This window comes from Oryctolagus cuniculus, chromosome 10, assembly GCF_051225735.1.
Source record: "Oryctolagus cuniculus isolate XC-2025 breed Fujian yellow rabbit chromosome 10, ASM5122573v1, whole genome shotgun sequence".
In the NCBI taxonomy this organism is placed as follows: Eukaryota; Metazoa; Chordata; class Mammalia; order Lagomorpha; family Leporidae; genus Oryctolagus; species Oryctolagus cuniculus.
The window spans coordinates 116,644,132-116,671,772 of record NC_142876.1 but is presented as its reverse complement, the minus strand read 5'-3'; the positions used below and the strand labels follow the sequence as shown (position 1 = coordinate 116,671,772).

The 27,641-nt window shown below is 56.2% G+C and overlaps 1 protein-coding gene and 1 long non-coding RNA gene across 4 annotated transcripts; one reads left to right on the top strand and one right to left on the bottom strand.

Moving 5' to 3' along the window:
* Window positions 1-9: 9 nt before the first annotated feature.
* On the bottom strand, window positions 10-27,600 carry TMEM40 (transmembrane protein 40). 3 transcript variants are annotated; one of them, XM_051851730.3, is made up of 11 exons: window positions 27,439-27,502; window positions 19,790-19,886; window positions 12,736-12,816; window positions 12,102-12,224; window positions 4,007-4,042; window positions 3,671-3,703; window positions 3,323-3,370; window positions 1,888-1,959; window positions 1,729-1,803; window positions 1,174-1,236; window positions 10-159 (listed from the first exon to the last, which is right to left on the bottom strand). In XM_051851730.3, the coding sequence occupies exons 3-11, from the start codon at window positions 12,806-12,808 to the stop codon at window positions 140-142; spliced, it is 543 nt and encodes a 180-aa protein (XP_051707690.2). In that variant the 5' UTR covers window positions 12,809-12,816; window positions 19,790-19,886; window positions 27,439-27,502; the 3' UTR covers window positions 10-139. The 3 variants fall into 3 exon arrangements, with proteins under 3 accessions (XP_051707690.2, XP_051707689.2, XP_089162752.1); XM_051851729.3 differs by lacking the exon at window positions 19,790-19,886 and having other exon boundaries at window positions 27,439-27,600; XM_089306626.1 differs by lacking the exons at window positions 1,729-1,803; window positions 19,790-19,886 and having other exon boundaries at window positions 27,439-27,577.
* Window positions 1,650-9,222, top strand: LOC138844140 (uncharacterized). The gene is made up of 3 exons (XR_011379652.2): window positions 1,650-1,769; window positions 6,833-7,059; window positions 7,179-9,222. It is a non-coding gene; the product is annotated as an uncharacterized LOC138844140 (long non-coding RNA).
* Window positions 27,601-27,641: the final 41 nt, after the last annotated feature.

Sequence of the window (27,641 nt, the reverse complement as noted above, 5' to 3'; positions counted from 1 at the left end):
CAGACCACATGGAAGCAAAAGCGCTCTCTTTATTGCTCTGGCTTGGCCTCTCCCAGGATTCCGGTCTCTCTGTCCTCATGGGCCCAGGAAAGGGGAGGCCCAGCTGGGGCCCGGCTTAGCTGCCCACCCGGCAGTGGTGTCAGTCAGTCTTCCTGAACCCTGGAAAGCAAAGGTGGTAGGTCAGCATGGGGTTCTGAGAGCAGACAGGTCTCGCCCCTGCCATCACCCGGATGCCCCCGCATCCCTCACGGTGGACACAGCGTGGTCACCCCAGAAGGGATAACTAGCCGTAGCAACTAGCTTCCTTTATTAGCTACGTGGATTTAAGGAGCGCAGAGACACAGAGCCACCTGGCCCCTCTGTTTTGAGATGCTGCGGTGGGCTCAGAGCCGGTAAAGAATCGGGCTGGGCCTGGCGCTATGGCACAGCAGGTTAAAGCTCAGGCCTGCAGCACCAGAATCCCATATGGCGCCGGTTCATCTTGGCTGCTCCACTTCTGATCCATCTCCCTGCTAATCTGCCTGGGAAGGCAACAGAAGATGACCTGAGGACTTGGGAGACCTGCAGGAAGCTCCTGGCTCTTGGCTCAGCCCTGGCTGTTGAGGCCATTTGGGGAGAGAACCAGAGAATGGAAGACATCGCTTTGTCTCTGTCTCTCCCTCACTCTCTGAAACTCTGACTTTCAAGTAAGTAAATAAACAGGATCCACTTACGCCCAGCCCAGCTTCTCCAGCTGGGTGACCCTGGGCGAGGCCCTGCACCTCTCTGAGCCCCAGCTCCCTTGTCAGTCAAGAGTGAGAACACTGACGTGTACCTGCCCGGTTGCTATTCGGCCAACACAACCACAGACGTGTAGCGTTCGAGGCCGGGTAAGTTTCTATGAGAGAGTGAGAAATGGCCCAACTCCCTCCGCTTTCCCACCATCTCACATTGAAACCTTTTGTGTCTGCTGCTCATTTGCATTTCACAAGGCCCTTGTGTCCCAGGAAAGCACCACACCCACTCCGCCCACTGAGAAAAACCGAGGCTGACAGAAGTCGCAGAGCTGGCCAGAGGTGCGGAGCTGGCGGACCGGCAGGGGTCGGACCGGAACCCAGGCTCCCTGCCTCCAGGCTCGGCCCCCTGCGCCCCGCCGGGGAGAGAGCGTGAGCAGAAGAGGGATTTCAAGGTTACCCATGAGCCTCAGCTTCTGGAAGAGAGGGATGAAGCCCTGCAGCACGCTGTGGATCCGGTACACTGCTCAGAAACAAGGAGAGAGGGGCGTTAGGTCCGCGCCCCCTCGAGGCCGCGGGGTCAGCCCTCCCCCACACCCGCCCGGGACTGGCCCGGCCCACACAGGGCTCCTGGGGAGGAATCGAAGGCGGCAGGCTGGGCCTGGCCGCGGTGCCAGAGTCACTGTTGCTAAAAACAGCAACAACAGAGCCAGGAAACTTGGCAAACACAGCCCCTGCTACACTGAACCCATTTTCTTTATCTGGCTCGCCCTCTGTGTTTGCCACCTGAAACTGTTTTGCTGCATTTTTTATGGCGCTGCCCACTTTTTCCATGAGGTTTTGCCAGGGACCTTACAGTGACCTTGAAAGTGGAAGAAAACAGGAGCGAAAGGAAATTAAAAAAAAAAATGTTTGGGTCATGACTCTCGGGCCCTTGGCCAGCACAAGTCCCTGCAGCGCATGCGTGCGCATGTGCGTGTGTGTGTGTGTGTGTGTGTGTGTCGGGGGCACTCACACAGCCCGAAGTAGATGCCCACGGTCTCCAGGGAGGCGAAGGTGAGCAGGCCGACCCCAAGGGACATGAACCAGTCTGGGAGGACGGGGAGGGAGACAAGGGTCAGCCTGCAGGTCTTGCATCCGTGAGCCGCAGCCCCAGGCCCGCCCCTCTCCTCACCTGCGTAGTAGTGGTAACACACCAGCAGGGCCCCGATGGCGAAGCAGAGGAGGACGAAATGGAAAAACTCATCTGGAAGGGCAGAGCGGGAGAAGGCAATCACTGGCCACGCCCTCCTCTTCCAAACCCGAGTCTCTGTGTGACAGTAGCTTTATCCAGGGGCACCAAGGCCGCGGTTCCCGGGGCGTGTCCCGAAGCAGCCGGGACACAGCCTGCTCATTGGGAATCACTCGGTTTTAGTCCAGCGAGCCTTGATTTATGGCCAGGAAAGTTAAGCAGCCTGGCTGGCTCATGCCCTGCACAGAGGAACAGCAGGGGCCAGCTCCAGGTCTCCCACTGGCTGGAGGTGGGGTTTTCGCAAGAGATGTTTCTAGAACAACCGCCAGTTATCCCATCAAAAAACATGGTCTCAGGGCTGGCGTTGTGGCATAGCAGGTTAAGGAACCTTTTGTGATGCCACCATCCCATATGGGTGCCACTTTAATTCCTGGTTACTGCGTTTGCAATCCAGCTCCCTGCCAATGCTCCTGGGAAAGCAGTGGAAGATGGCCCAAGAGCTTGGGTCCCTGCACCCACATGGGAGACCTGGAGGAAGCTCCTGGCTCCTGGCTTCAGTTTGGCCCAGCCCCAGCTGTTGTGGCCATTTGGGGAGTGAACCAGCAGATAGAAGACCTGTCTCTCTGTCTCTCCCTCTCTCTGTAACTTTGTAACTTTCAAATGAATAAATCAATCTTTAAAAAACAACAACACCATGAGACCACCATGGTCTCAGGACAGGTGTGTGCCACACGGTGGTTGGTCGCTGCCTCCGCCCTCAGCGTGCCTGGCTTGAGCTTCAGGGACACTGCTGCTGCAGCTTCCTGTTAATATGCACCCGGGAGGCACAGGTGGTAGCTCCTTGGGTCCCTGCCACCCATGTGGGACACCTGCATTGAATTTCTGGCTCCCGGCTTTAGCCTGGCCCAGCCCTGACTGTTGTGGGCAATTGGGGGTTGAACCAATAGAAAGATCGCTCCCCCACACCTTTCAAATAAAATAAAACCAAACAAGTAAACACAATACCCATGTCTCCTCTCCTGCCCTTGTCTTCCTCTCCCTGAGGTTCCCTCGGAGTCCAGGCCTGAAGCCCAGGAGTGCCACGGGCCCAGCTCCTCATCCTGGCCACAGGCCTGGAAGGCGTTTGTTGTCCTGGTAACTCCGCAAGGAGCAGAAAGCTCCAGCCCAGGCCATGCGACTCCCTGGCTGCAAGGCCACGCCCAACCTTGAGCCTCAGTTTCCACATCTGTGAAGTGGGAATCCTTGCGCCCTCTTCTCGGGCTGATTCTGGGCTGAGGCTTTCGTAAGCCGTAGGGCACACAGCTGAGGCAGCTGTGACTGCCACTGTCCTGGGCCCCCAGAGACCCGAGCCCCCCGGGCGGCAATGCAGCCTCCTTACCGTCCTTCTTGATGTTCAGTCTCCGCAACCGTGACGCCTCCACCTCTCCTGGAACAAGAGCGACACGGATGGGTAACTCAACGCGGTCTTCTCTCTCCTCTGCCTTCTCTCTCCTCTGCCTCACCAGGGACTGTCTCCTGTGCCCACTGCAGGAGCGGAGGTGGGAGTGGCTGTCTGTGGGACCCCTAGAGCCTGCCTTCCCAGCCCCTGCCCCCCGGGAACGAGGTCCTTGTCCTGCGGCCCAGGGCCCTCCAGCTGCGGCCACCGGCCTCCCAGGCTGTGGGCGGCCCGGCCCACTGCCCCAGCCCCCAGGCCACGCTTGCCCTCTCCTTGAGCTTCCGTATTTACCGCTTGCTGGGTCAGAGCCTCTCCTCCGAAGTCCTGGAAACGAGAAACAGCGTCAGGGCCAGGCCAGCCGGGGCTCCCCACCAGGTGCCTCTACCCTGGAGCCGCAGGAGAACACGGGACTGCCCTAACTCTGCTGTCCACCGTGGGATCTTTACGTTCAGCCATCTGTGGCCCTGCCTCACGCCTGGAGTCCCTTCCTAATCCCTAGCCCCGCTGCTTGCTGAGCCCACGCCCCAAGTGGACTGCAGTTCCTGTCTCTCCCAGCCACGGGAAGTTGACGCCCAGATCTGGCCCAGCCTGGCACCCCTGACCCCTCTCCCCTAACCGGACACTCACCTAGTTCCTGCAAGGGCACCACATCTCCAGGGCCATCTGCACAGAAGGAAAACCAGTGATCACATGTCCACCACCCTCTGGGTGGGGGAAGTTAGGCTGCGGGGAGGGCGGAGCCTGCTCAGAGACTTCCTTTGATTTGGAGCTATGGCCTGGAGGGTTCTTGCTCCATCTGATGGGCCGGCCACCTCCAGCCAAGGACAGCTGCCGTGGGATCCCCTGCGGGGTCTAACAAGGCTTTCAGTTTCCCACAAGAGGTCAGGTGTTAACATAAACTTGCTGGTTTGTAAAAGGATTGCCCACAGTGCTCCTACCCAGAGGTAGGCACTGGTCATACTCCGGTGTGTAACGCGTAGGACCTTTTTCCCTGTGTGGGTACATAAGTGCTTGCCGCCCTTTCTTGGCTCATTATCAGGTGTTAGGAGACTAAATCAATTTTGGAAATGCTGGTTTAAAGCAGTTAAGCACGGGCAGACACGGGGGTGCAATGGCTGAGGCCACAGCTTGGGACATCTGCCCCCCATATCCGAGAGCCTGGTTCAGGTCCCAACTACTCTGCTTCTGATTCAGCTCCCTGCTAATGCACCTAGAGGAAGCAGGTGATAGCCCAAGTACTTGAACCCCTGCCACCTACATGGCAGACCCACATATCGTTCTTGGCTCCTGGCTTTATCTAGCCCAGCCCTGGCTGTTGCAGCCATTTGGGGAATGAACCAGCATATGGATGATCTCTCTCTGTCTCTGTCTCTTCCTTTCTTTCTGATACTCTGCTTTTCAAATAACACATAAATAAATCTGTTTATTTGAAAGGCAGAGTTATACAGAAAGAGAGACAGAGAAAGAGAGATCCTCCATCTGCTGGTTCACTCCCCAAATGGCTACAACAGCCTGGGCTGAGCCAGGCTGAAGCCAGGAGCCAGAAGCCGGGAGCGTCTTCCGGGTCTCACACCTGGATGTAGGGGCCCACGCACGTGGGCCATCCTCTGCTGCTTTCCCAGGTGCACTAGCAGGGAGCTGGATAGGTAGCGGAGCAGCTGGGACTTGAACAGATGCCTATAAGGGATGCTGGCGTAGCAGGTGACAGCTTAACCCGCTGTGCCCCAGAACAGCCTTTCTTATCTGATAGTGTGCACTTTTCAGGTTCTTTGGCAAATTGCTTCTTTCTGACAAATCGGCCTGATTCTTCACACCGCTACCAAACAAAGTGCATGTCACTTCTCCGTCTCCACTGGAGCGATCGGGTGCTCAGAAACCATCACCACATCGCTGAGGGCTGTCGGGACTCAGTTCTGAACTTCTCCTTGCCTGCCTTTCCATCCAGCGCCCTGAGACAGGGGTACCGATCTCGTCCATTTCTGCTGGTGGGAAGCTGAGGCCCAGCAAGGCCAGCTGACTCCAGGTCATCCCCCCCCCCCCGGCAAGGTCACAGCTCAAAGGGCAGCACACACACCTCCACCTCCCCCGTGCACATCATCTGTGTGCCTGGGACAACTTCCTGTCCCCCAGAGCCCCCGGCCCCCGCTCTCACATGGTTAGTGGACCACTCCCCTGCGCAGAGCTGAGGCTCACCTCAGGGAGCAGCAGCCCCCTCCTCACCCAGCACCTGCTGCACAGGCGCTCCCAGTGAGCGTGCCTCGTCCCCCTCCCCCGCCACAGAGCCACCCAGGGCCACTGCCACCTCCAGGGGGCCTGAAGCCTTAAGGACAACACAGTCCTGACACCGGGGTCTGCAGGAGGCCAGGCCGGCCGCCAGGTGCTGCCTTTTCCTCTGTCTGACTCCCCCCAGCCTCTCTAGTGGAGACAATGTTCAGGTTACTAAAATGCGCAGGGGCCTGAGAGGACCTGGCGCTGTCCAAGGCCAACGATCATTGCCATTTACTGACACTGTATCCAGTAAGCACATCTCATTTGGTGCTCAGGGAAATCCCATGAAGGGGGCGTAAGTCCCTCCCCCAGCCCCAGTGGGAAACTCAGCCAGGTCCCGCACCAAAAGCCTCAGGCCCAGGGCTTTTCATCCCCAGAACTGGAGGGCAAGGCCGCACTCCAGCTTCCTGGGCAGCTGTCAGCAACCCCCTCAGGTATGCCAGGGTCTGTGCGAGGCGTTCATGCAGGCTTTTCCCCCACATTGTTCTTTTCTTCCCTTGAAATTTATTGTTTATTTTTTCTTGGCAAAAATGATTTCCTTCTGGTGGTTAAAAAAAGAAAATAGGCTAGGGGGCCGGCGTTGTGGCGTAGCGGGTAAAGCCTCTGCCTGCGATGTCAGCATGCCGTATGGGCACCGGTTTGAGACCCTGCTGCTCCACTTCTGATCCAGCTCTCTGCTAACACACTTGGCAAAAGCAGCGGAGGGTGAGCCAAGAGCTTGGGCCCCTGCACCCATGTGGGAGAGCCGGAAGACGCTTCTGGGTCCTGGCTTTGGCCTCAGCCCAGCTGTGGCTGTTGTGGCCATCTGGGGGAGTGAACCAGAGGAAGGAGGGTCTCTCCTGCTCTGCATCTCGGCTTTTCAAATAAGTAAAAGAATAAATCTAAAAAATACAAAGTGAAACAGGCTCACTGTAAACTCTTTATCGGATAGGACAGTGCAGCAAAGAGAAAATAAAAGTTGCTCCGTATTGCACGATCCGTCCGCTTCCTGATACTTTTCTGCCTGCTCTCCCTGGTCCCCTTCTGTGTGTGAATGGGGCAAAGTACGGAGGTCAAACTAGTGCAATGATCCTTTGCCCTTATACTTCAGAGGCAGACAAAGGGTGGCTCTGACCCGACAGAGTGTAGACTGTTCACCGCGTGCACTCTGCTCGGACGTTAGCCAATCCTCTTTTTGCCCTACAGTAAGCAGTGCCTCGAGGGACATCTTCCTCAAGACAAGCTCACATGCACACTGAGGAACGCCCCAGCAAAGGGAAAGCGTGAGGCCTCTCGCCTACGGGATGGGCCGCGCCTGCGGGGGCTCTGCCGAGGGTTTCCAGCTGCCCTGGGGTGCTGGTCCTCCTCACCGCTCTCTGCAGACAGCAAACACAAGCTGTGGCCCCTCGGCCCGCGGCCAGCTGTTCGTTCCGGTGAGTGTGGTTTGGAGGAAGCAGCTCTGTGCTGGGGGTGGGGGTGGGAGGAGCAGCCCCACCGCTCACTTTCTGGGTGACCTTGGACGGATGGCTTGATATTTCTGTTGCTTTCGTAGGTAGTTAACACCTAGGCTGCTGCCTTGTCCGCTTCACGGAGGGTTTCCCAGAGAGAAGACAAGTCCCCACGGCACGTCAGGTTATGGAGATGGCCGTGCCCACCCTCGCACCAAGGGCAGGAGCCCCACCAAGGCACGCTCGCTCGGGGCGTGGCTCCCCCCTCCACCACCTGCGCTGCTCTTCCCATTTCTCCCCCTCATCCTGAAGCTCAAGCTGACGTCACGTTCCTCGGAGAAAACCTTTCCAACCGCCCAGCTCACACCGCCCTTGCCCGCCCCGCTCTGGGGTTTCTATGGCAGCCACTGTCAGTGCAGGACTCAGTGCATACAAGGCCCAGGGGTCCCACGGTGCTCCCCTCTCTGAGTACCCGAGCTCCTGCTGCTCACAGTCGGCATCCTGCCCCTCCCAAGGGTGCCTTGCCTGCTTAACCAAGACTGGAAGAACGGCTGGGTCTCCACCCTCAGGCCAGTCAGTCTTCCACAAGCTCAGGCCCAGGAGTTGGCGGCTCCCGGGGCAGGGGACTCCCTTGTCCTCCGAATGACACGACAGCCCCTGCAGAGCTGAGTGTCCCTCAATGTGCATGGGAATCTCCTGGTCAGTCAAGGACAAACAGAAAATTCCAGGACACTGGGGGTGGGCGGTTAGCTCAGTAGTTAAGATACCTGTGTCCTACGCCGGAGTACCTGGGTTCAATGCCCAGTCCCAGCTGCTGACCCCAGTCTCCTGCCAATGCAAACCAGGGCTCAAGTAACTGGGTTCCTGTCGCCCACAGAGCAGAACTGGATCACGTTCCTGGCTCTGGGCTTCTGCTCCGGCCCAGCCAGCTGTTGCAGGCATCTGGGAAGTGAACCAGCTGACGAGAGCTTTCTCTGCCTCTCAACTAAATAAAAAAATGTTTAGATTCTAGGAAGCCAATTGAACTGCACTTGTAACTCAGTACATACAGGATATCAATTATCTACAGAGAGAGGAAGCATCAGGAAGTACGGCCAGCCCTTGGTATCCGCACGGTTCTAAGCCCCCACGGATTCCAAAACCTGTGGATACACAAATCCCTTAGTATAACACGGTGCAATGTTTGCATGTAATCCGTGATATGACGCCGTGTCTCTGCATGACTTGCAATACCTAACAGTGCAGATGCCTCGGGCAGAGTTGTTAGAGAACAAGGAGAAGGAAAAGTAGCCTGCACACATCCTGCCACCTGCTGTGCTCCCGGCTGCACTGTCCACCTGCAGCTGGAGGAATCACAGAGGCAGGACCGGGCGAGGGGGGCTGGCGGGGGCACTGCACCTCACAACTCCACCAGCGCGTGTCTCTCGGGAGCTAAGGCTGTGCATCACAGCTACCTTCTTTTATCAGCACAAACACGAAAAAGACTTTTTCATTGCCACAAAGAAAATACAAATTGTACAATATCAAACAGCAAAGAAAGACAGTGAGAAAGCACCCCAAACTCTAGCAGCCAGAGAGGACCTCCATCAGCATATGAGTAAGTAGTATTTTAGCTTTCTCCATGATATATTCATAGTCTAAACTTTGTGTTACACGTGTTAAAGACTGTGGGTGGTGTAAAAGGAGCATAATTTTTGCAAATGCTCTCTGATTCAATTATTTTAGAAATTAACCAGGAAAGACTCACTCTTTATTGCTGGTGTTGTCAGTACCCATTGCAAAACTAATATATGGTTGGTGCTCAATAACTATTTACTGAATAGGGGCGCGCACGGTGTTATCACTGAGTAAGCCCACGTCCCTTACCCGAGTGCCTGGGTTCGAGTCCTGGCTACTCCACTTCTAATCTAACTTTCTGCTAACGCATCCCAAGAGGCAGCAGACGATGGCTCAGGCGCCTGGAGCCCTGCCAGTCACATGGGAGACCCAGACGGAGTCCAGGCTCCTGGCTTCAGCCTCGCCCAGGCCTGGCTGTTGTGGCCATTTGGGGGATGAACCAGTGGACGGAGGGTTCTCTCTTTCTCCCCCCCCCCGTTGGTCTACCTGTCGGTGAAAATAAATGAAGATTAAAGATCTTTACTGAATAAATGTGGGGAGTGGCAGTTGCTTCTGGGTGACGGGGTGGACGGTGGCCTGCTTGCTTCCTTCTCTCTCCCTCCATGCTCTATGTTTTCTGCTCTGCGTAGATGGAAAATGAGACTTCGTTTAAAAATCACAGGACACATTAAAACAAGAGGCCATGCGGGATGCCGCACGCTGAGGTAGGGTCCTGCGTGTGAGACAGGCAGAGGCTGAGGGGGGCACTCAGGCTTGGGGCCTGCAGGGCAGGGGCCTGCAGGGTGGGCGGAGTCTGCATCCTGGAGAGGGGCGAGGGGGAGGTGGGGGTGGGCCAGGACCCTCAACTCTGCCTCAGTGCTTCTAGGGCCCGGGGCTCTGCTCCCACTGCTTCCTCTTAGTGCTCAGCTGCGCTGTGCAGACAGGAGGGGAGGGCTCAGCTCACACTGGGGGGCAGCACTCCTAGAGGGTCAGCCAGCGGCAGAGGGCACAGCAGTCCCTCCTGGCTGGAGTGGGGACAGAGGCCGGGAACCCGCCCCCGCGCCCGGAAGCTCTTCTTCCGGAGTGAACCATGCCGGAGCAGGGGTTCTGTTCTGCCTGGGGAGGGAGGCCGTCTCCTTTCCTGTGCTGCCGAAGTAACACTGACACTGCACTCCTGAGCCTCATTTGCAACACGCGGACCTGAGACCAGGGCTTTGCGTGCTTGCTTTTTTGTTTGTTTGTTTGTTTGTTTGTTTTTTAAAGCCTGTGGAGCTTTGCATCAGATAAGACCTTAAGCTCATGTTGTAAAGCAGATCAGAGGCCGGCGCCGTGCCTCACTAGGCTAATCCTCCATCTTGCGGCGCCGGCACACCGGGTTCTAGTCCCGGTCGGGGCGCCGGATTCTGTCCAGGTTGCCCCTCTTCCAGGCCAGCTCTCTGCTGTGGCCAGGGAGTGCAGTGGAGGATGGCCAAGTGCTTGGGCCCTGCACCCCATGGGAGACCAGGAGAAACACCTGGCTCCTGCCTTCGGATCAGCGCGATGCGCCGGCCGTGGCGGCCATTGGAGGGTGAACCAATGGCAAAGGATAGACCATTCTCTCTGTCTCTCTCACTGTCCACTCTGACCCTATTGGAAGGGCCAGTGTTGTGACATATTACGGGGAGAGCGCTGTGGAGCAGCAGGTCAACACCCTGGCCTGAAGCGCCAGCATCCCATATGCACTGGTTCGAGACCTGGCTGCTCCAGTTCCAATCCAACTCTCTGCTGTGGCCTGGGAAAGCAGTAGAAGATGGCCCAAGTCCTTGGGTCCCTGCATCCACGTGAGAGTCTCGGAAGAAGCTCCTGGCTCCTGGCTTTAGATCGGCACAGCTCCGGCCGTAGCGGCCAATTAGGGAGTGAACCATCAGATGGAAAACCTCTATGTCTCTCTCTCTCTCTGCTTCTCCTCTCTCTGTGTAACCCTGACTTTCAAATAAATAAATTAAAAAAAAAAAAAAAAAAAAAGGTTAAGCTTCTGCCTGCAGTGTTGGCATCCCTCATGGGTACAGGTTGGAGTCCCGGCTGCTCCACTTCCAATCCAGCTCTCTGCTATGACCTCGGAAAGTAGCAGAAGATGGCCTAAGTCCTTGGGCCCTTGCACCCAGGTGGGAGACCCAGAAGAAGCTCCTGGCTCCTGGCTTCAATCTGGCCCAGCCCTACCCATTGCAACCACTTGGAGAATGAATGGCTCTCTCTGTATCTCTGCCTTTCAAATAAATAAAACTTAAAAAAAAAAAAAAAAAAAAAAAAAAAAAAGGAAGTGTGCTGAAGGAAGGGCATGTAGTTAGTGGCAGACAGCAAGTGCTTTGGTTACGGCACTAGAGCGCCCCCTAACGAAGCTTGGATAAGATGCAGTCACTAGCACAGTAGGTTTGATATAAACATTAAACACAGCTCTAAAGCAGTGCCCTTGGCCTAGCAGTTAGACTCTGGGTCAGAGGCCCATGCCACTCTGGAGTATCTGAATTCACGTCCTGGCTCTGGCCCCCAGTGCCAGCTTCCTGCTGGTGCACACCTGGGGGCAGCAGTGATGGCTCAGGTAGTATGAGTCCCTGCCACCGCGTGGCAGTCCTGGATTGCACGCCTAGCTGCAGCCTGACCAACTGTGCTTTTGGAGTGAACTGCATTCTCTCTCTCTTTGCCCATCCCCCCCCCTTTTCAAATAAATTTAAGAAAAGGAAAAAAACTTGTAAAGATATAACACAATAACCTGGCACAATGCTTAGACACAATTTAAAACGGAGCATAAATTCATCTCTATAATCAGTCACACCCGTGTACAAGGAGGCTTTAAAAAATTTGTGGAAAATGGAATTAAAAAGTTCATTTTGGGGGCCAGCCCTGTGATGCAGGTTAATCCTCTGCCTGCGGTGCCGGCATCCCATATGGGCGCCTGTTCTAGTCCCAGCAGCTTCTCTTCCGATCCAGCTCTCTGCTATGGCCTGGGAAAGCAGTAGAAGATGGCCCAAGTCCTTGGGCCCCTGCACCCTCGTGGGAGACCTGGAAGAAGCTCCTGGCTCCTGGGTTAGGACTGGCTGTTGCGGCCATATGGGGAGCGAGCCAATGGAGGGAGGACCTTTCTGTCTCTCCCCTCTCACTGTCTGTAACTCTGTCTCTCAAATAAATAAATAAAAATTAAAAAAAATTTTTTAAAGTTCATTTTGTTGTAAAAACGTTTTGAAATCCTGACGTGTTGTTTTCACAACTCCCCTTCCCGTGAACATTCTGAGGACCCCACACATGTGCACAGATGGTTCTAGAAGGGAACGCTCGGAACTGCGCTGAAGCAGCAGGCACTTCAGTTACGCGGCGGGTGGGGGTTGTGTGCTCACGTGAATATTTCTCCTGAATGTTGTGATGTACAGATAATGCATATTAGATCTTGGCTGTACCTGAGGAGGAGGAGGAGGAGGAAGAGGAGGAGGAGGACGACGACGAAGAGGATGACGAGGAGGACGAGGATGACTTGTCTCTCTCATATGGGTCGTCCTGCTCCTGGACACCCGTCTCTCCGTCTGCAAGGCACAGCGAGGCAAGGTCACGTGCCGCCCCAGGAGCCCGCTTGGGCTGGGGGGCCAGGAGGGACTAGATCCTCTTCCCAGACGCGAGGCTCTCAGAGACCTTGACGGGGAGGGGCTCGGGGAGGGCCCGAGGCAAACTCCTCTCTGTCTCCGGGCCCCAGGAAAGGGGCTTCCAAGCTCCCACCCGTCCAGAAACCATTAGACTCCCTGGCGTCACCACCAATTAGGATTCTGGGCAAACTGCAGCCAAGCTGGGACCTTGCCAGCCCCCTTGCCGGTCCCGTTCTGGGGCCACACAGGACCCTTGTAGGGCTCCTGGGGTTTTGGAGAGCAACTGAGGGTCCCAGCTAGCAAGCGCTCGGACAGCCCAGCCCAGGCGCGGACGTGTACGAAACCCCTGCCTCTCTGAACGGTGATTCCAGCCAGTGACCACGTGAGCTGAGCAGGGTCTTTGGTCCCTCCCCCCACCTCCCCGTGGGCTCCTCCTCCCCAGAAGCCCACTCACAGTCTCCATCTTCTGTCTCTCTCGGGACCCGGCCATGGTCGTGAGACTGCGACAAGGCCCCTGACGTCTCCATGGCTTCCCCTGGAAGAGTAAGAACGAGTCACTGAAGCCCATGGTCATGCACGTGCTGAATACATAAAGAGCTTGGCAAATACAGGAGGAAGAGGCGAGCACCCAGTATTAGAAGGAATAAGCAAAATAATGTACAAAACAGTGGAAATTTGAATAATGATTACTTTGGGTAATATTAAGAACTTTACTTTTAGCTGTGATTTTTAAAAAAGATTTATTTATGGCCGGCGCCGCGGCTCACTAGGCTAATCCTCCGCCTAGCGGCGCCGGCACACCGGGTTCTAGTCCCCGTCGGGGCGCCGGATTCTGTCCCGGTTGCCCCTCTTCCAGGCCAGCTCTCTGCTGTGGCCAGGGAGTGCAGTGGAGGATGGCCCAAGTGCTTGGGCCCTGCACCCCATGGGAGACCAGGAAAAGCACCTGGCTCCTGGCTCCTGCCATCGGATCAGCGCGGTGCGCCGGCTGCGGCGCGCCGACCGCGGTGGCCATTGGAGGGTGAACCAACGGCAAAGGAAGACCTTTCTCTCTCTCTCTCTCTCTCTCTCTCACTGTGCACTCTGCCTGTCAAATAAATAAATAAATAAATATAAAAATAAAAAAAGATTTATTTATTTATTTGAAAATCAGAGTTACACAGAAAGAGGAGAGGCAGAGAGAGAGGTCTTCCATCCACTGGTTCACTCCCCAGTTGGCTGCAACGGCCGGAGCTGCGCCAATCCGAAGCCAGGAGCCAGGAGCTGCTTCTTGGTCTCCCACGTGGGTGCAAGGGCCCAAGGGCCCAGGCCATCTTCTGCTTTCCCAGGCCACAGCAGAGAGCTGGATAGGAAGTGGAGCAGCTGGGACTGATGCCCATATAGGGACCAATGCCCATATAGGATGCCGGCGCCTCAGGCCAGGGTGTTAACCTGCTGCGCCACAGTGCTGGCCCCTAGCTGTGATATTTATATTTGATGTTGTGTTTATTGAAAGCCTCCATAAATTCACAGATAAATGCTGAGATATTTATGATAAAATTATACTACTTCTGGGATTCCTTTGAAAGTAAACTTTTTGGGAGAAATCCACGCATACAAAGGATCTTTTAAAAGTCTGAGGTGGGGGGCGGCGCTGTGGCGTAGCAGGTAAAGCCGCTGCCTGCAGTGCTGGCATCCCAGATGGGCACCAGTTCAGCTCTCTGCTGTGGCCTGGGAAAGCAGTAGAAGATGGTCCAAGTCCTTGGGCCCCTGCACCCATGTGGGAGACCCGCAAGAAGCTTCTGGCTCCTGGCTTCAGATCAGTGCAACTCTGGCTATGGCAGGCATTTGGGGAATGAACCAGCAGATGGAAGACCTCTCTCTCTCTCTCTGCCTCTCTGTAACTCTGCCTTTCAAATAAATAAATAAATCTTAAAAAACAGTTTGTGTTGTGAGTGGATTGCAAACTTTTGGCATTAAAATAAACTTATTTTAATTCCATTTTCCATAAACGTTTTGAGATACCTTGTATGTACACACTTATACATGTTACTGATGTGAAGAATGTATTGCACACAGTTTAGAAGCAATAAAATACACAGGGTGCTTCCAAAAGTTCACATAAAACGGGTAGGCGTATTCTTAGCAAAACCGTAGGCAGACTTCAAAATTCTTTTACACCAAAATAGACATTTAATTCCATTTTCTCTGAGCTTTCTGAAGTGTGTTTGCATAGCACCCCTCACTGTGACTTCTGCACATCTGTAGCAGCAGTGCAACTTGGTGTTTCTTGCTACACCCACTGTCAGTTTATAAAAACCTATTGCCACGGGCTGGCATTGTGGTACAGCAGGTTAAGCCGCCACTTGCGACGCTAGCATCCCATACGAGCTCTGGTTCAAGTCCTGGCTGCTCCACTTCCAGTCTAGCTCCCTACTAATACTCCTGGAAAAGCACCAGAAGATGGCCTGAGTCTTTGGGCCCCTGCCACCCATGTGGGAGACCCAGATGAAGCTCCTGGCTTCAGCCTAGCCCAGCCCTGGCTACCGTGGCTATTTAGGGAGTGAACCAGCAGATGGGTCATCTTTCCATCTCTGCTCTCTCTGTAATCCCGCCTTTCAAATAAATAACCCCCCCCCAAAAAAAAAAAAAAAAAACACTATTGCTAAATGTAATGTCACAAAACCAGACCACAGGGGCCAGTGCTGTGGCATAACAGGTAAAACCACAACCTGCAATGCCAGCATCCCATACGGGCGCTGGTTTGAGCCCCAGCTATTCCACTTCCAATCTAGCTCCCTGCTAATAGCTTGGGAAAGCAGTAGAAGATGGCCCAAGTCCTTGGGCCCCTGCACCCACACAGGAGACCCGGAAAAAGCTCCAGGCTCCTGGCTTCAGATCAGCTCAGCTCCACCCATTGAGACCATTGGAGAGTTAGCCAGTGAATGAAGACCTCTCTGTGTCTCTGCCTCCTCCTCTCTGCAACTCTGCCTTTAAAATAAATAAATAGATAAATAAATCTTTAAAAAAAAAATCAGATATGGAGCCGGTGTTGTGGCGCAGCGGGTTAACGCCCTGGCCTGAAGCACCGGCATCCCATATGGGCACTGATTCGAGACCCAGCTGCTCCACTTCCAATCCAGCTCTCTGCTATGGCCTGGGAAAGCAGTAGAAGATGGCCCAAGTCCTTGGGCCCTGCACCCGTGTGGGAGACCTGGGGGAAGCTCCTGGCTCCTGGCTTTGGATTGGCACAGCTCCAGCCATTGCGGCCAATTGAGGAGTGAACCATCGGATGGAAGACCTCTCTCTCTGCCTCTCCTTTCTCTCTGTGTAACTCTGACTTTCAAATAAATGAATACATCTTAAAAAAAAAAAAAAAGTCAGACCACAAATAACTGCTTGGCTACTAACAGATGCGGACAGTGGCTCACATCACACGAGAGCCCCTGCTGTGTGAGTGCTGCTGGTGTTCACTCTCACAAACGGAAACAACGAAGACGTGCAGCTTCACCAGGCTGTCAGCGAGGCTTCTCTGCTGAATCCCAGAGTCCTTTTCCAATTCCGCAAGAACACGTCCTTCACTTTTTACACTGCCCACAAGGCCCGGGCTGCAGGTGCAATAGTTGTAGGGTGAATCTGCGCTATTAGCGTTTTCTAAACCACTATGTTAAATGTAGGTAATCAGCAACACAAACGGGATCTGCTTTGTCATTACGAGGGTGCAACAAGTCCCTTGTGTCTGATTTCCAGTTACCATAGCGATGCCACGGAGCTTGGAGTTGGGAGGAGGTACGTGCCAGCCCCCGCATCGCACAGTTTTGCCGCCACACAGGTAAACTCAACAGGGATAACCTCCAGGGCACAGGTGCCGGCAGAATGTAGGAAAATCAGGGCCGGCGCCACGGCTCACTAGGCTAATCTTCTGCCTTGCGGCGCCGGCACACCAGGTTCTAGTCCCGGTCGGGGCGCCGGATTCTGTCCCGGCTGCCCCTCTTCCAGGCCAGCTTTCTGCTGTGGCCAGGGAGTGCAGTGGAGGATGGCCCAGGTGCTTGGGCCCTGCACCCCATGGGAGACCAGGAGAAGCACCTGGCTCCTGCCTTTGGATCAGCGCAGTGCGCCGGCCGCAGCAGCCATTGAGGGGTGAACCAACGGAAAAGGAAGACCTTTCTCTCTGTCTCTCTCTCTCACTGTCCACTCTGCCTGTCAAAAAAAAAAAAAAAAAAAGTAGGAAGATCACCCCAAGTGATACGTTCTGAGTACCTGCACTTTTGCTATTGCTATAAAATGAAAGTGTACTTATTGTCTATTTATCTCACTTAACTTAGAACAGTAATTGTGTTTGACAACCAGCTCCCCAAATTCCTGAAGTTTTAACAACCAGTTCTCTCAGCTGGTGGAACACGGTTCTGGCTCTGGGTTTTCGGCTCCTGTTTGCTCTTTCCTGCTTCATGTACGCAGGGGTGCAGACTTGGGGGTGGTGAATCATGAACCAGTCCTGCCAACAAGGCCAACTCCCAAGGAAGCACTCCCTGGACAGGCCCAGGGAGCTGGGCCCAAGGTCCCCTGCACAGACCTGTGACCCACCTGGACCCCCACAGACACAGGAACCACGTGTTCCCTGTATTTTGTGTCCCTGATAGAGCAGCTTAGCCGAGTGGTGCAGCTCTCTGATTCCTGCCCTATTTCTCTAAATCTGGAAGAAGGCAGAGTCACGAGTCTCTCAGACCAGGCACTACTGTGGGCCCTTTAAGCGCCGGGGCCCACCGGAGGAGGTTAAGTCTGAGGCTGAGTGCTGGTCTCCCGCGGGGGCAGGGCAGGAGCTCTCCAGAGGGCAGGTCGGTACCCAGCAAGGCCACCGTGTGCTTGGTCTCTTCTGCACGTGGCCCCTTCCTGGCCCGCCATGTTGTGACACAGCCAGGGCCCCTCTCCACCATGCTGGCCCAAGCTGTTTGGGCCCTCCTGCTGCCAGCAATCTAAGTCCAAGAAACCTCTTTAGAAGCTACTTATAACAAGGAGTTCAAACACCTGGGCCTCTCAGCGCCCATCCTGCTGCCCCCTGGGGAGAGGCTCAGCACCGGCCTCTGGGACCCCGGCAACACCCCCGCCCCACTGTGGCCATCCAGCACGTCCTTGCAACAAACACCCCCACTCAGGGACCATCTGTCTAATGGGGTGGGGAACCTTTATTTACAACATCCGGTGCGGGCCAGACACAATATCCACTTAAAAATTAGCATCATAGTACAGTGGATGATGCCACCAACTGCAGTGCTGGTGCCCTTTTGAGCGCTAGTTTAAGTCCCGGTTGCTGTACTTCGATCAAGCTTCCTGCTAATGTGCCTGAGAAAGCACTGGAGGATGGCCCAGTGCTTGAGCCCTGTACCCTCATGGAGAGACCCAGATGGAATGCTGGGCTCCCGGCTTTGGCTTAGCCTAGCTCTGGGTATTGGAGTCATTTGGGAAATGAGCCATGTTCTACCTTCCAGATAAATAAATAAATAATTAAAAAAAAAAAAGCCTAATAGGGATCGGTGCTGTGGCATAGCAGGTAAAGCTGCTGCCTGCAACAATGATATCCCATGTGGACATGGGTTTGAGTCCCAGCTGTTCCACTTGGGTCCCTCCACACACACGGGAGACCCCGATGGAGTTCCTGGCTCTTTGGCCTGGCCCAGTCCCAGCTGTTGCAGCCATTTGGGGAGTGATCCAGCAGATGGAAGATTCTCTGTCTGTCCCTCTCTTTTTTTTTAATGACTTTTTTTAATTTTTTTTATTTTTTGACAGGCAGAGTGGATAGTGAGAGAGAGACAGAGAGAAAGGTCTTCATTTTGCCGTTGGTTCACCCTCCAATGGCCGCCGCGGCCAGCGCACCACGCTGATCCGATGGCAGGAGCCAGGTGCTCTCCTGGTCTCCCATTGGGTGCAGGGTCCAAGCACTTGGGCCATCCTCCACTGCACTCCCTGGCCACAGCAGAGAGCTGGCCTGGAAGAGGGGCAACTGGGACAGAATCCGGCGCCCCGACCGGGACTAGAACCCGGTGTGCTGGCGCCGCAAGGTGGAAGATTAGCCTAGTGAGCCGCGGCGCCGGCCTGTCTGTCCCTCTCTTTCTGTAACTCCTACAAATAAATAACTGAATTTTTAAAAAATGCCTAATAAAAGCCCACCACTCCTATTCCTGACTCTCCCTGCTCTCCTGCCAACCAGACTACAATTTTGTTTCCCCGGTTCCAGCTCCAGTGGCCACTGAATCATCTTCAGGAAAATCCAAAGCAAATGCAGAGAGGTGGTGGAGCTCACTGAGCTGTCACCAGAAACCGCCTGTTTTCTTGTTATTTCAGAGAAATAAACCTCCTTTGGTTTAAGCTTCTATAGTCAGGATTTTTGGTATTTGTCACTGAAACAATTCTAACACATGCACCTTCCCTCTCCTGCATCCAGGCAATAATTGAACACCTACTGTGTGCCAGCCCTGGGGGTGTGGTCATGAGCAAGTTCTAGATCCATCCTCAGGGAATGTCAAGGGTTCCTGAAGGAGGGGCTGCCGGGGCTGACCTTGGAAAGGTTGGGGGAGAAGCAGTGCAAAGGCACAGAGGCACCAGCCCTGGCCCACCCAGGAAACAGTTGGCAGGAAGCAGCAGTAGGGAGGGATGGGATGGGGGACCCAGAGGGCACTGCCACCCTGGGTACCTCAGTAGCAGATTCTTTCTTCTCAAGGTGGGGCCCCTTGGCGCCCAGGCCCAGGGAGCACTGTTGCTGGTCACTTCTATTTTCTGCCCAGGGCTCAGCAGAGGGCCTGACACACCCAGGGTTTGTCCCCTCCACTGGACCGTGAGCCCAGCCAAGTAGGGATGAAGGCTGACTCATCTCTGTGCCACCCACAGCCTGTGCAGGGCCGGGTACATGCCAAAAATGATGATGGTGATGATGAGAAGGAATTGTCAGTGCTCTGTGTCTGCCAGGCCCTGTGCCAGCAGTCACTCTTGTATTCCTCCCATGACACCAGGAAGGTTCGTTGTGATTGTGCCCATTGTAAAGACAAGCAAATCAAGGCACAGAAAAGCCAAGACAGATTCCCAGGACCATGCAGCTGGTGAGAGGTGGAGCAAGGGTAGCTGCTGAACCAGTGATGTCGGCATCTCCTCCCAGGCCCCCGTCATTAGCACTGGGAAAGAGGTCACCAGTGGGGCATGTCATGTCATCAGTGTGTTATGCAAATGATGCTGGTGTAGTTATATTTAGCCCCAGGGGAGCCCTGAGTGGGTGTCCTCACAGCCTCGGGAACCCTGGCAGGCAGGACCCGGGGGAGGCCCGTTTCCCCTCCTAGTGTCCTTGCCCCGCCCCTCTGCCAGCCATGTTTGCACACAGTTAAGAGCCAAGCATCAGTGCACCTGGGGACAGAGCCCTCGTGCTGGGACATCAGGCTGCTGCAGAGGGCTTGCTGCGAGGCGCTCCGAGACACCGCCAAGTCAGAGCAGGCGTTTGGCCTGGCAGTTAGGATGCTAGAAGATGCCTGCGCACTGCAGGGGAGTACCTGGCTTGGATTCCCAGCTCCACTCGCAGGTCCAGCTTCCTGTTAGTGTGGATTCTGGGAGGAGCAGTGCTGGTTCAAGTAGCTGGGTCCGTGCCACCTGTGTGTGTGGGAGACCTGGGTTTGGCTCCTGGCTTTGGCGTGGCCCAGCCCCGGCTGTTGCAGGCATTTGGGAAGTGACCCAGCAGATGGGAACTTGCTCCGTCTCACTGCCTCTTAAATAAGTACAATCTCAGTTCACAGCAAGTGACTGCCTTTGGAGCCAAGATGGACCACGGGGAGCTGAGACAGAGAAGTGGAGCAAGAAGTAAGCAGAAAGTAGAAAGAGGAGACGACACGTTACCCGTGATCTTACTCAACCTATGCACGGGAAGAAGCGGAGGTCCCCAGTTCGACCAGGGCCTCACATCCACCCCTGCCCAGAGAGGAGCCTCGTGCCCTGCCGCACTCTGCTTTCAGGCCCCCTCCCGGGCGGGTCCCTTCTCTGAGGCCGAGCCTACAGGGAACCAGGTGCCTAGCCCTGGCCCTTTTCTCCGAAACACCCAGCCCTGCTGAGTCACCACTGATGCCAGGGCTTCTGCACCCACAGGTCTTGCTAAACTGGATTTCCCCTTAGTTCAGCCCAGATTGGCCGAACTCCTGCTGTCGCAAGGGCCGGGGCCAGTATGGGTGTTGGGGGGAGCTAACAGGACACACAGCCAGCTGCCCCGGGCCCCACAGCGCCCCCCCTCCCCGCACCCAGCTCATGCCACCCAGGAGGAGGCAGGGGGGCAGCCATTGTGCCGCTTTACAGATGGGAAAACCCGAGAGCTCGAAGCAGAGAGGAACCTTGCGCTGGATGGGTGCGATGGGCTGTGTGTCCCCCGAAGTTCCTGTGCTGGGACCGTCATCCTCACAGCAGCAGCAGTGTTGGGAGCTGGGGCCTGGCGGACACGGCTAGGCCACGAGGGTCCCGCCGTGAGGGTCCCGGGTACCGTGTGGCGGGAATGCGTTCGTTATGGCGAGAGCACAGCCCCGTCTCGCCCTTCTGCCTTCCGCCACGGGCTGTCGCGGCACCCTCGGATCCCAGCCCCCCTGGGAATTCCCATCTGGAAACTGTCGGAGCAGCACCGGGTGAGACGGTCCCCGCGGCTCAGGGCCGAGGCCGCCTGCAGAGCCCGAGGTAACCGGAACCCAGGTGGATTCCGAGTTGGTGGAGGGTGGGGGCTCGGGCCGTCTGAGGGTGGGAGCCCAGCCCTGGTGCGCACGAGCTTGGCGAGGGGACTGGGCGGCGGGAGAGCTCTGTGTCTCCCAGCTTTTCCAGTAACAGTGACAATAGGTAGAGATAGCCAGCAAGGAAGGCTCTTGTTGGCAGCAGAGCTGGCTTCCGTGTCCCGCGGCAGTGAGGGCCCAGGACTGCAGCCTCGGTGGGTCTGTTGGGGGTGGGGGGCTCCGGGGCCCCTCGTGCGCAGCGCCAGGCTGGGTTTCCAAAGACCGCGCTTTTCCCGCGGGCGGGCGCGGCTTCGGCAGAGACCACCCCGCTCCCAAAGCACAATCAAGAGTAGGGTCGGGACCCTTGGTCACCGAGGAGGGAGGATTGCACCCCAGCCACGGTAGGTCCATCAGGCCTCTGGCACTCGGGGCCGGGCGGCCTCAAACGCCACCCTGACGCCATCCGATGACGTCACACCCGGCCCAACTTCTGACGTCAGGGGCAAGTGCAGGCCGCTAGAACCTGTGGCTGACCAGCCTTGAGCTGGGCTCCCACGGTGCCCTTCCTGGGTTCCGATAGTTTGCTGGAGCAGCTCTCAGGAGTCGGGCCAATGGACCTGTTTTTTCATGGATGCCCAGCGTGGGGTACAAGGCAGGAACAGAGCCCCCTCCAGGATCCAGTGTGTCCAGCTCATAGGCAACTCTCTGTCCTTTCATTTTTAAAAAATATTTGTTTTGAAAGAGTTATACAGAGAGGGGAAAGAGAGATCTTGCATCCTCTCTTTCACAACCCAGATGGCCAGGTTGAAGCCAGGAGCTATTTCTGGGTCTCCCATGTGGGTAGGAGGGGCCCAAGCACTTGGCCATCCTCTGCTGCTTTTCTGCAGGTGCATTCGCAGGGAGCTGGCTCTTCAGTGGGGCAGCTGGGTCTCGAGCCGGCGCCCATATGGGATGCCAGTGCTGCAGACAGCTCCGCCCACCGCCGCCACACGCTGGCCCCTCCCTGACCTTTCAGCTTCTTAGGGAGGACGACTGGGGACACAGGTGTGATTGGTTACAACACTGGCCGTTGGTGATGAATGTAATCTTCAGCACCTGCCCTGCTTGGAGGTTGGGGGCGGGGCTGAAAGACCCTGCCTGGTCTTCCTGTCCAGAAGCTGCCCTGGTCTTGCACCAGAGAATTCACCAGAATCCTGAGGACGGCCAGTTTGTCCCCTCAGAGTTGGGGCCACTGGAGAGAGGCTAGAGGAGGAAACGGCTCAGCTGTCTGGAGACCCCAGGGTGGCCCAGGTCCACCCCTGCTCAAACCTGGCCCGGCCCTTGGACCTGGCCCTCCTCTGCTGCTTTCCCTCACCTCTTGAGCAAGGACCCGGATCCCCCAGCCCGCGTTCCGGGCCATGGATGGGAAAGCAGCTGGTGCGACCCTCAAGCTCAGCCCGGACACCAGCCCCACTCAGGCCGGGGTCAGGCAGAACCCGCCACAGCCCTTCACTCCCAGCACTGTGGATTTGGGGGAAGCACCGGCCCTCTCCCAGCCTGTTTCCCCATCTGAACATGAGGCTGTGTCAGTGGCTGCTTTGAGGACTGAGAGGGGTTCTCCAGGAGTAGGACTTTAGGCTCTAGTGGTGCCTTACAGGTTCTGTGCCCTGCCTTAGGCAGAGTGTGAGAAAGAGAAGTCACCAAGTGCACACCCCGAGTGTTGAAAGAAATAGTTGGGGGAGGGCATTCGCCCCGTGTTAAGACCCCCGTTAGGAAGCTCGCGTCCCACCATGAGCACCTAGATTCGATCCCTGGCTCCAGCTTCCTGCTAATGCAGACTGGGAGGCCGTGGCAGTGGTTCAAGTAACTTGGTTGCTGCTGCTCATGTGGGAGCCTGGGTGGAGTTCCTGGCTCCCAGCTCCAGCTTTGGCTCCGTCCCGGCCAAGTGGGAATTGGGTGAGTGAGCCAACAAATGGGACGTATCTGTCTCTCAAATATGTAAATTAAAACTTAAAGTAAGAAAGCCAGAATCTGGCTTGCAAAGTGCCTTTTGCATCTCCCTCTCCCCTCACAGGGCTGGGGGCCCTTTTTTCTGCCAGGGGTCACGTGGATGGTCATAACAAGGGCCATACAGTGTGTTCAGCTTGAAATTGAGTTATTGAATTCTGAGTCCAGCCTGCAGTGGCCTTGATAGGGCCAGAGCTAAAGATCTTCGGGGCCTTGTATGCCCGTATGGCCGTTCCCCACCCCTTCGTGTTCCCCACCACCCTCCGCCCTCCAGGCCCCGGGCCGCCTCTCCCTGCTCCGCTGCTCGGGCTTGGTGGTTTCTGCCCCTCCCAGGTTAGAATCCCATCATGTTGCTGCCAGGAGAACAAAGCTGAGGCCAGGAAAGGGGAAGGGACTGGCCTGGTGGGGAGCCTGGCTGGGAAACCAGATCCAAGGACCAGGTGCAACCGCGAGGGAGGTGCAGAGACCACACAGGTGCCACGTAACTCCCCGGTTGCCCAGCCTGCTGACCACGGGCGGGGTGGGCCTCCTGCCGCAGCGTAGGGCCTGGGGGTGCCCCCGAGCAGCTCAGGGTGGCGGCTGGGTTGGAAAGGACAACCCGAGCACAGTGCCCAAGTTCCAGCAAGCGCACAAGCCCGGGTGGAACCTGCTCATATGGAAAGATCTAGGGTTTTCAGAGAACAAGCTGAAAGATAAGTTGATGTTAGCGAAAGGTGGAGCTTGAAAGCTGGCACGTAGCTCACACGTAGGAGGTGTCCGACCACTGTTAAAGGGGGGTATGAGCCAAGGGTGGTGTAGCCACAGGGCAGAGGTCGCATGGCCTTACATCACAGAGGCAGAGGCAGAGTGTGCGTTTGGAAGGTGACCCACATTCCCCCGTGGCTTATCTTCCATGCTGGGGACAAGGGCTGGGCATTGGATGCCAGGCACAGAGACTGCAGCCAAGGAAAGCGGCAAAGAGAGCGGGCGTGGTGTTCAAGACACCGCGTGGGATGCCCACGCCTGCGTTTGAGTCCTGGCCCCACTTCTGATTCCAGCTTCCTGCTAATGTGAACCGTGGGAGGCAGCAGGTGATGGCACAGGTCCTTGAGGCCCTGCCACTCCCCTGGGAGACCTGGATTGGGTTCCGAGCTCCTGGCTTCAGCCTGGCCCAGCCAGGGCCGTTGTGGGCATTTGGGAAGTGAACCAGTGAATGGAAGATCTCTCTTTGCCTGTCTCTGTTTCTCTGTATGTGTGTCTCGGCCTTTCAAATAAAAATTCTTAAAAGCGAAGTGGCCGAGGAGCAGGACGTTCAGCCCAGGGATGAGCACCACATGGATGGGCCTGGCCACCGTCCCCAAGTCTCTGCAGGCTACTCCAGGACAGGGGCAGGCAGGGCTGTGAGCCCAGGCAGGGGTCGGCACCTAATACCTAAAGAATTTTCTGGAAAACAGCAATGGCTTCGGGGTGGCAAACCAATGAGTGCCAGGGCTTAGCTTTCCTGCACTCAGAGCTCAATAGCCTCTCAAGAAATAACCTCCAAAGTGCGGGAGGAAAATACTGGTCCATCTCTTTAGACTTGGTTTTTAATTACAAATGGCCGGTGCTCGGTAGTTCAACCCTGACATGTACCCTCGGCCTGTGGCAGACACTGCACATCACATCCCCAGGAGCCAGTGGGGGCCCCGCAATGCAGACAGGTGTCCTGTGGCTGCACCTGCCGTTTTCCACCTTTGGCCCACGCCCTGGGGTGGCTTTGAGGCCCAACGATCGAGTTTTCACTGAACCAGCCCTCGTGGTGTGGTCATGTGGCTCAAAGCGTGCTTGTAAGAAACTGCAGCTGGAGCTAACGCTAACCATGGGGGTACAAGCAAGCAGCAGGGAGAGTGCAGGACAGAGCCACCCCGGCCTCCTTCTGGAACAAGAGTCAGTGGGATCTCATACCCAAAACAGCTACTTGCTAAAAAGAGAAGATGGCGACTGTTAGAACAGTAGGTTCCCACCCACTCTCACTGGTGATGAAATTCACGCCAAGGGCGTATTGGGCTGGGTGGGTGCCTATACCTCAGCTTGCAGCTACCTCCCAGTAAACCCATCATAAGTCACAACTGTGTTAAATCCACACGACCTACGGAGCATCCCAGGCGGGCGGCACAGCGCCGGCAATGTCCCCTCCTGACCATGGGGCTGGTGGCAGCGGCATTCAGCACCGCCCATCACCAGGGAGGACTGAGCCACACAGCCTGGCGCTCTTTCAAGGACAGTTTCTACCGAACATGGGTCACTTTTGCACCACTAGAAAGTAAAAATCCTGAGTGGAGCAGTCGTAAGCCAAGGTGCACCTGCATCTTCCAGTTTTGTGTGTTTTGTTTTTTTTTTTTTTTTTTTTTTTTTTAAAGTTCTATGTTTATTCATTTGAAAGGCAGAGTTACAGAGAGGGAGAGGCAGAGACAGAGAGAAGAGTCTTCCATGTGCTAGTTCACCCCACAAATGGCCACAACAGCTAGGTCTAGGCCAGCTGAAGCTAGGAGCTTCTTCCAGGTTTCCCACATGGGTGCAGGGGCCCAAGCACTTGGGCCATCTTCCACTGCTTTCCCAGGTGCATTAGCAGGGAGCTGGATCGGAAATGGAGCAACTGGGACTCGAACCAATGCCCACTTGGGATACTTGGCACTGCAGGTGGCAGTTTAACCCGCTATGCCACAGCACACCCTCACACTTGAGTTTTTAGGTCTAATTAGGTCTAATCAGAATTCATTCCAGATTTAGGGGCACAGAAAACTAGTGGGGGCAGGGATTGTGCCCCCCAAGAATGCTTTCGGTCTCCTTTCTCTCGCTGTTGCAGCTCTGTCCCCATCTCATCTGTCTCTTTCCCATCTGTTTCTCCCCCCTCACACCCCAACAGTTGGCAGCAATGAAAACCAGAGAGGTGCCCAGTGCAAGCGCCTGCCCGTGGCTCTGTATCAGACCGACCCGGCTGCAGTGCCCGCCTCTGCCTCACTCGGGGTGTGGGACTTCAGCACGTCACATCCACCCCTGCAGCCTGGGACACCCCTACACCCGCCCCACCCCGGAAACATGGGCAAGGCCACAGTAACTCAGCAGCAGAATGACAAACAGCCAAAGGATCTGGAAGACATTTCTCCAGAGAAGACATAGACGCCGTCAGCGCTCATGGACCGTAGTCAGGATATGCAAATCAAAATCCCAAAGAAGGCCGGGTGTCCAGCCTGGAGGAAGACACCCGTCCCTCCCCTCCCCGACCCCATGTCTGAATGCCCGGCTCTCATAGTCAGCTCTGGCTCCTGACTCCAGCTTGCTGCTTGTGCAGACCCTGGGAGGCAGCAGTGGCCCAAGGAACTGGACTCCTGCCACCCCCGTGAGACCTGGGCTGAGATCCCAGCCCCGAGCTTTAGCCTGGCCCAGCAGGCATCTGGGGAGTGAACCAGCAGATGAGGGGATGAGGGCTCCGTGCCTCCCTCTCTCCTCTCTCTCTCTCTCTCTCTCTATATATATATATACACACACACATATACACACATACATACATATATATGTGTATGTATATATAGAAATCTGCCTCTCAAGTACATGATAATTAAAATTTTAAGAAAGGATGAGAACATCAGGCCATGGTGGTTGTGACAGTGGGGACCCCCAAATGCTCCGCAGGGGGTTTCAGAGGCAGGGGTCCTGGGGGGCTCCCCTAGCCTGACTTCCTCCTGCCACCCCACCACCACCACCATGCTCCTAACACCCTAGTTAGGGCTCTGAGGCTTTCTGGGCATTTTCCAAGGGAAAGAGGAGAAAATGGTACGCTGGCGCCCTCGGGAGGAAAAGGAGCTGGCCTGAGGCCTGAGAGCCGGTTCTGTCCCGAGGACTCCTGAGGTCCGAGCCCAGCCACTCCAGGGTGAGGCTGGTGGCTCTGGGGAGGGAGGGGGTGGAGTGTGAGGGGCTGGCCAGTGGAGCCCTCCCCTGAGGCCACGCCACCTGCATGGGAGGCTCTGCCCCAGGGCCCAGCTCCCTCTGCCCGGTACGTTCTCCCAGAGGCGCCTTTGAGCACGAGGCAGGCGGAGATCCCCGGCCTCGGTCCTCCCAGGTCCAGCGGGGGAGGGCACCTGCTGTCCTTGCTGCTGCGGGCCAGGGGCCGAGGCCTTTGGGCCCTCACCCTCCTGAGCTGCTGGGTCCCCTAGCCGCAGGGTGCGCAGTGGGGAAACGGACGCTCGGAGAGGGTCCCACAGCAAGCTGGCGACAGAAGCAGAAGCTGGTCACTTGCCACGGCCAGGCGCAGGCTGCCGGGAGTCTCAAAACAACTCAGAAGGTGACATCTGCCTCCCTCCTCTGACTGTTTCTGACACAGAGTCTGGGTGCCCAGCCAGCCAGGCAGGTGCAAAGCAGGGCCTTCCAACCTGGGCCACCACGGAAGGATAAGGCCAAGCCTGTTAGGACCCTGTTCCTGGCTGATAGCCTTAAAAACGACCCCCGCGCCCCCTTACCTGTGCCGCTGAGGCCTGTCTGGACAGCCAGGCCAGCTGTGTGCAGACTGTGTGAGTGCCGCGCTGGGCAGGGGAAGGAGAGGCCGGGCTACACCCGTGACAGCGACAGGGGCGGGGCGGCCGTGACGTTGTCCCTGGGCCCCACGGGCTCACCCGGCCTGCATTCCTTCCTGCTGGTGCTTTGGGCCCCAGGCCTTCCTGCC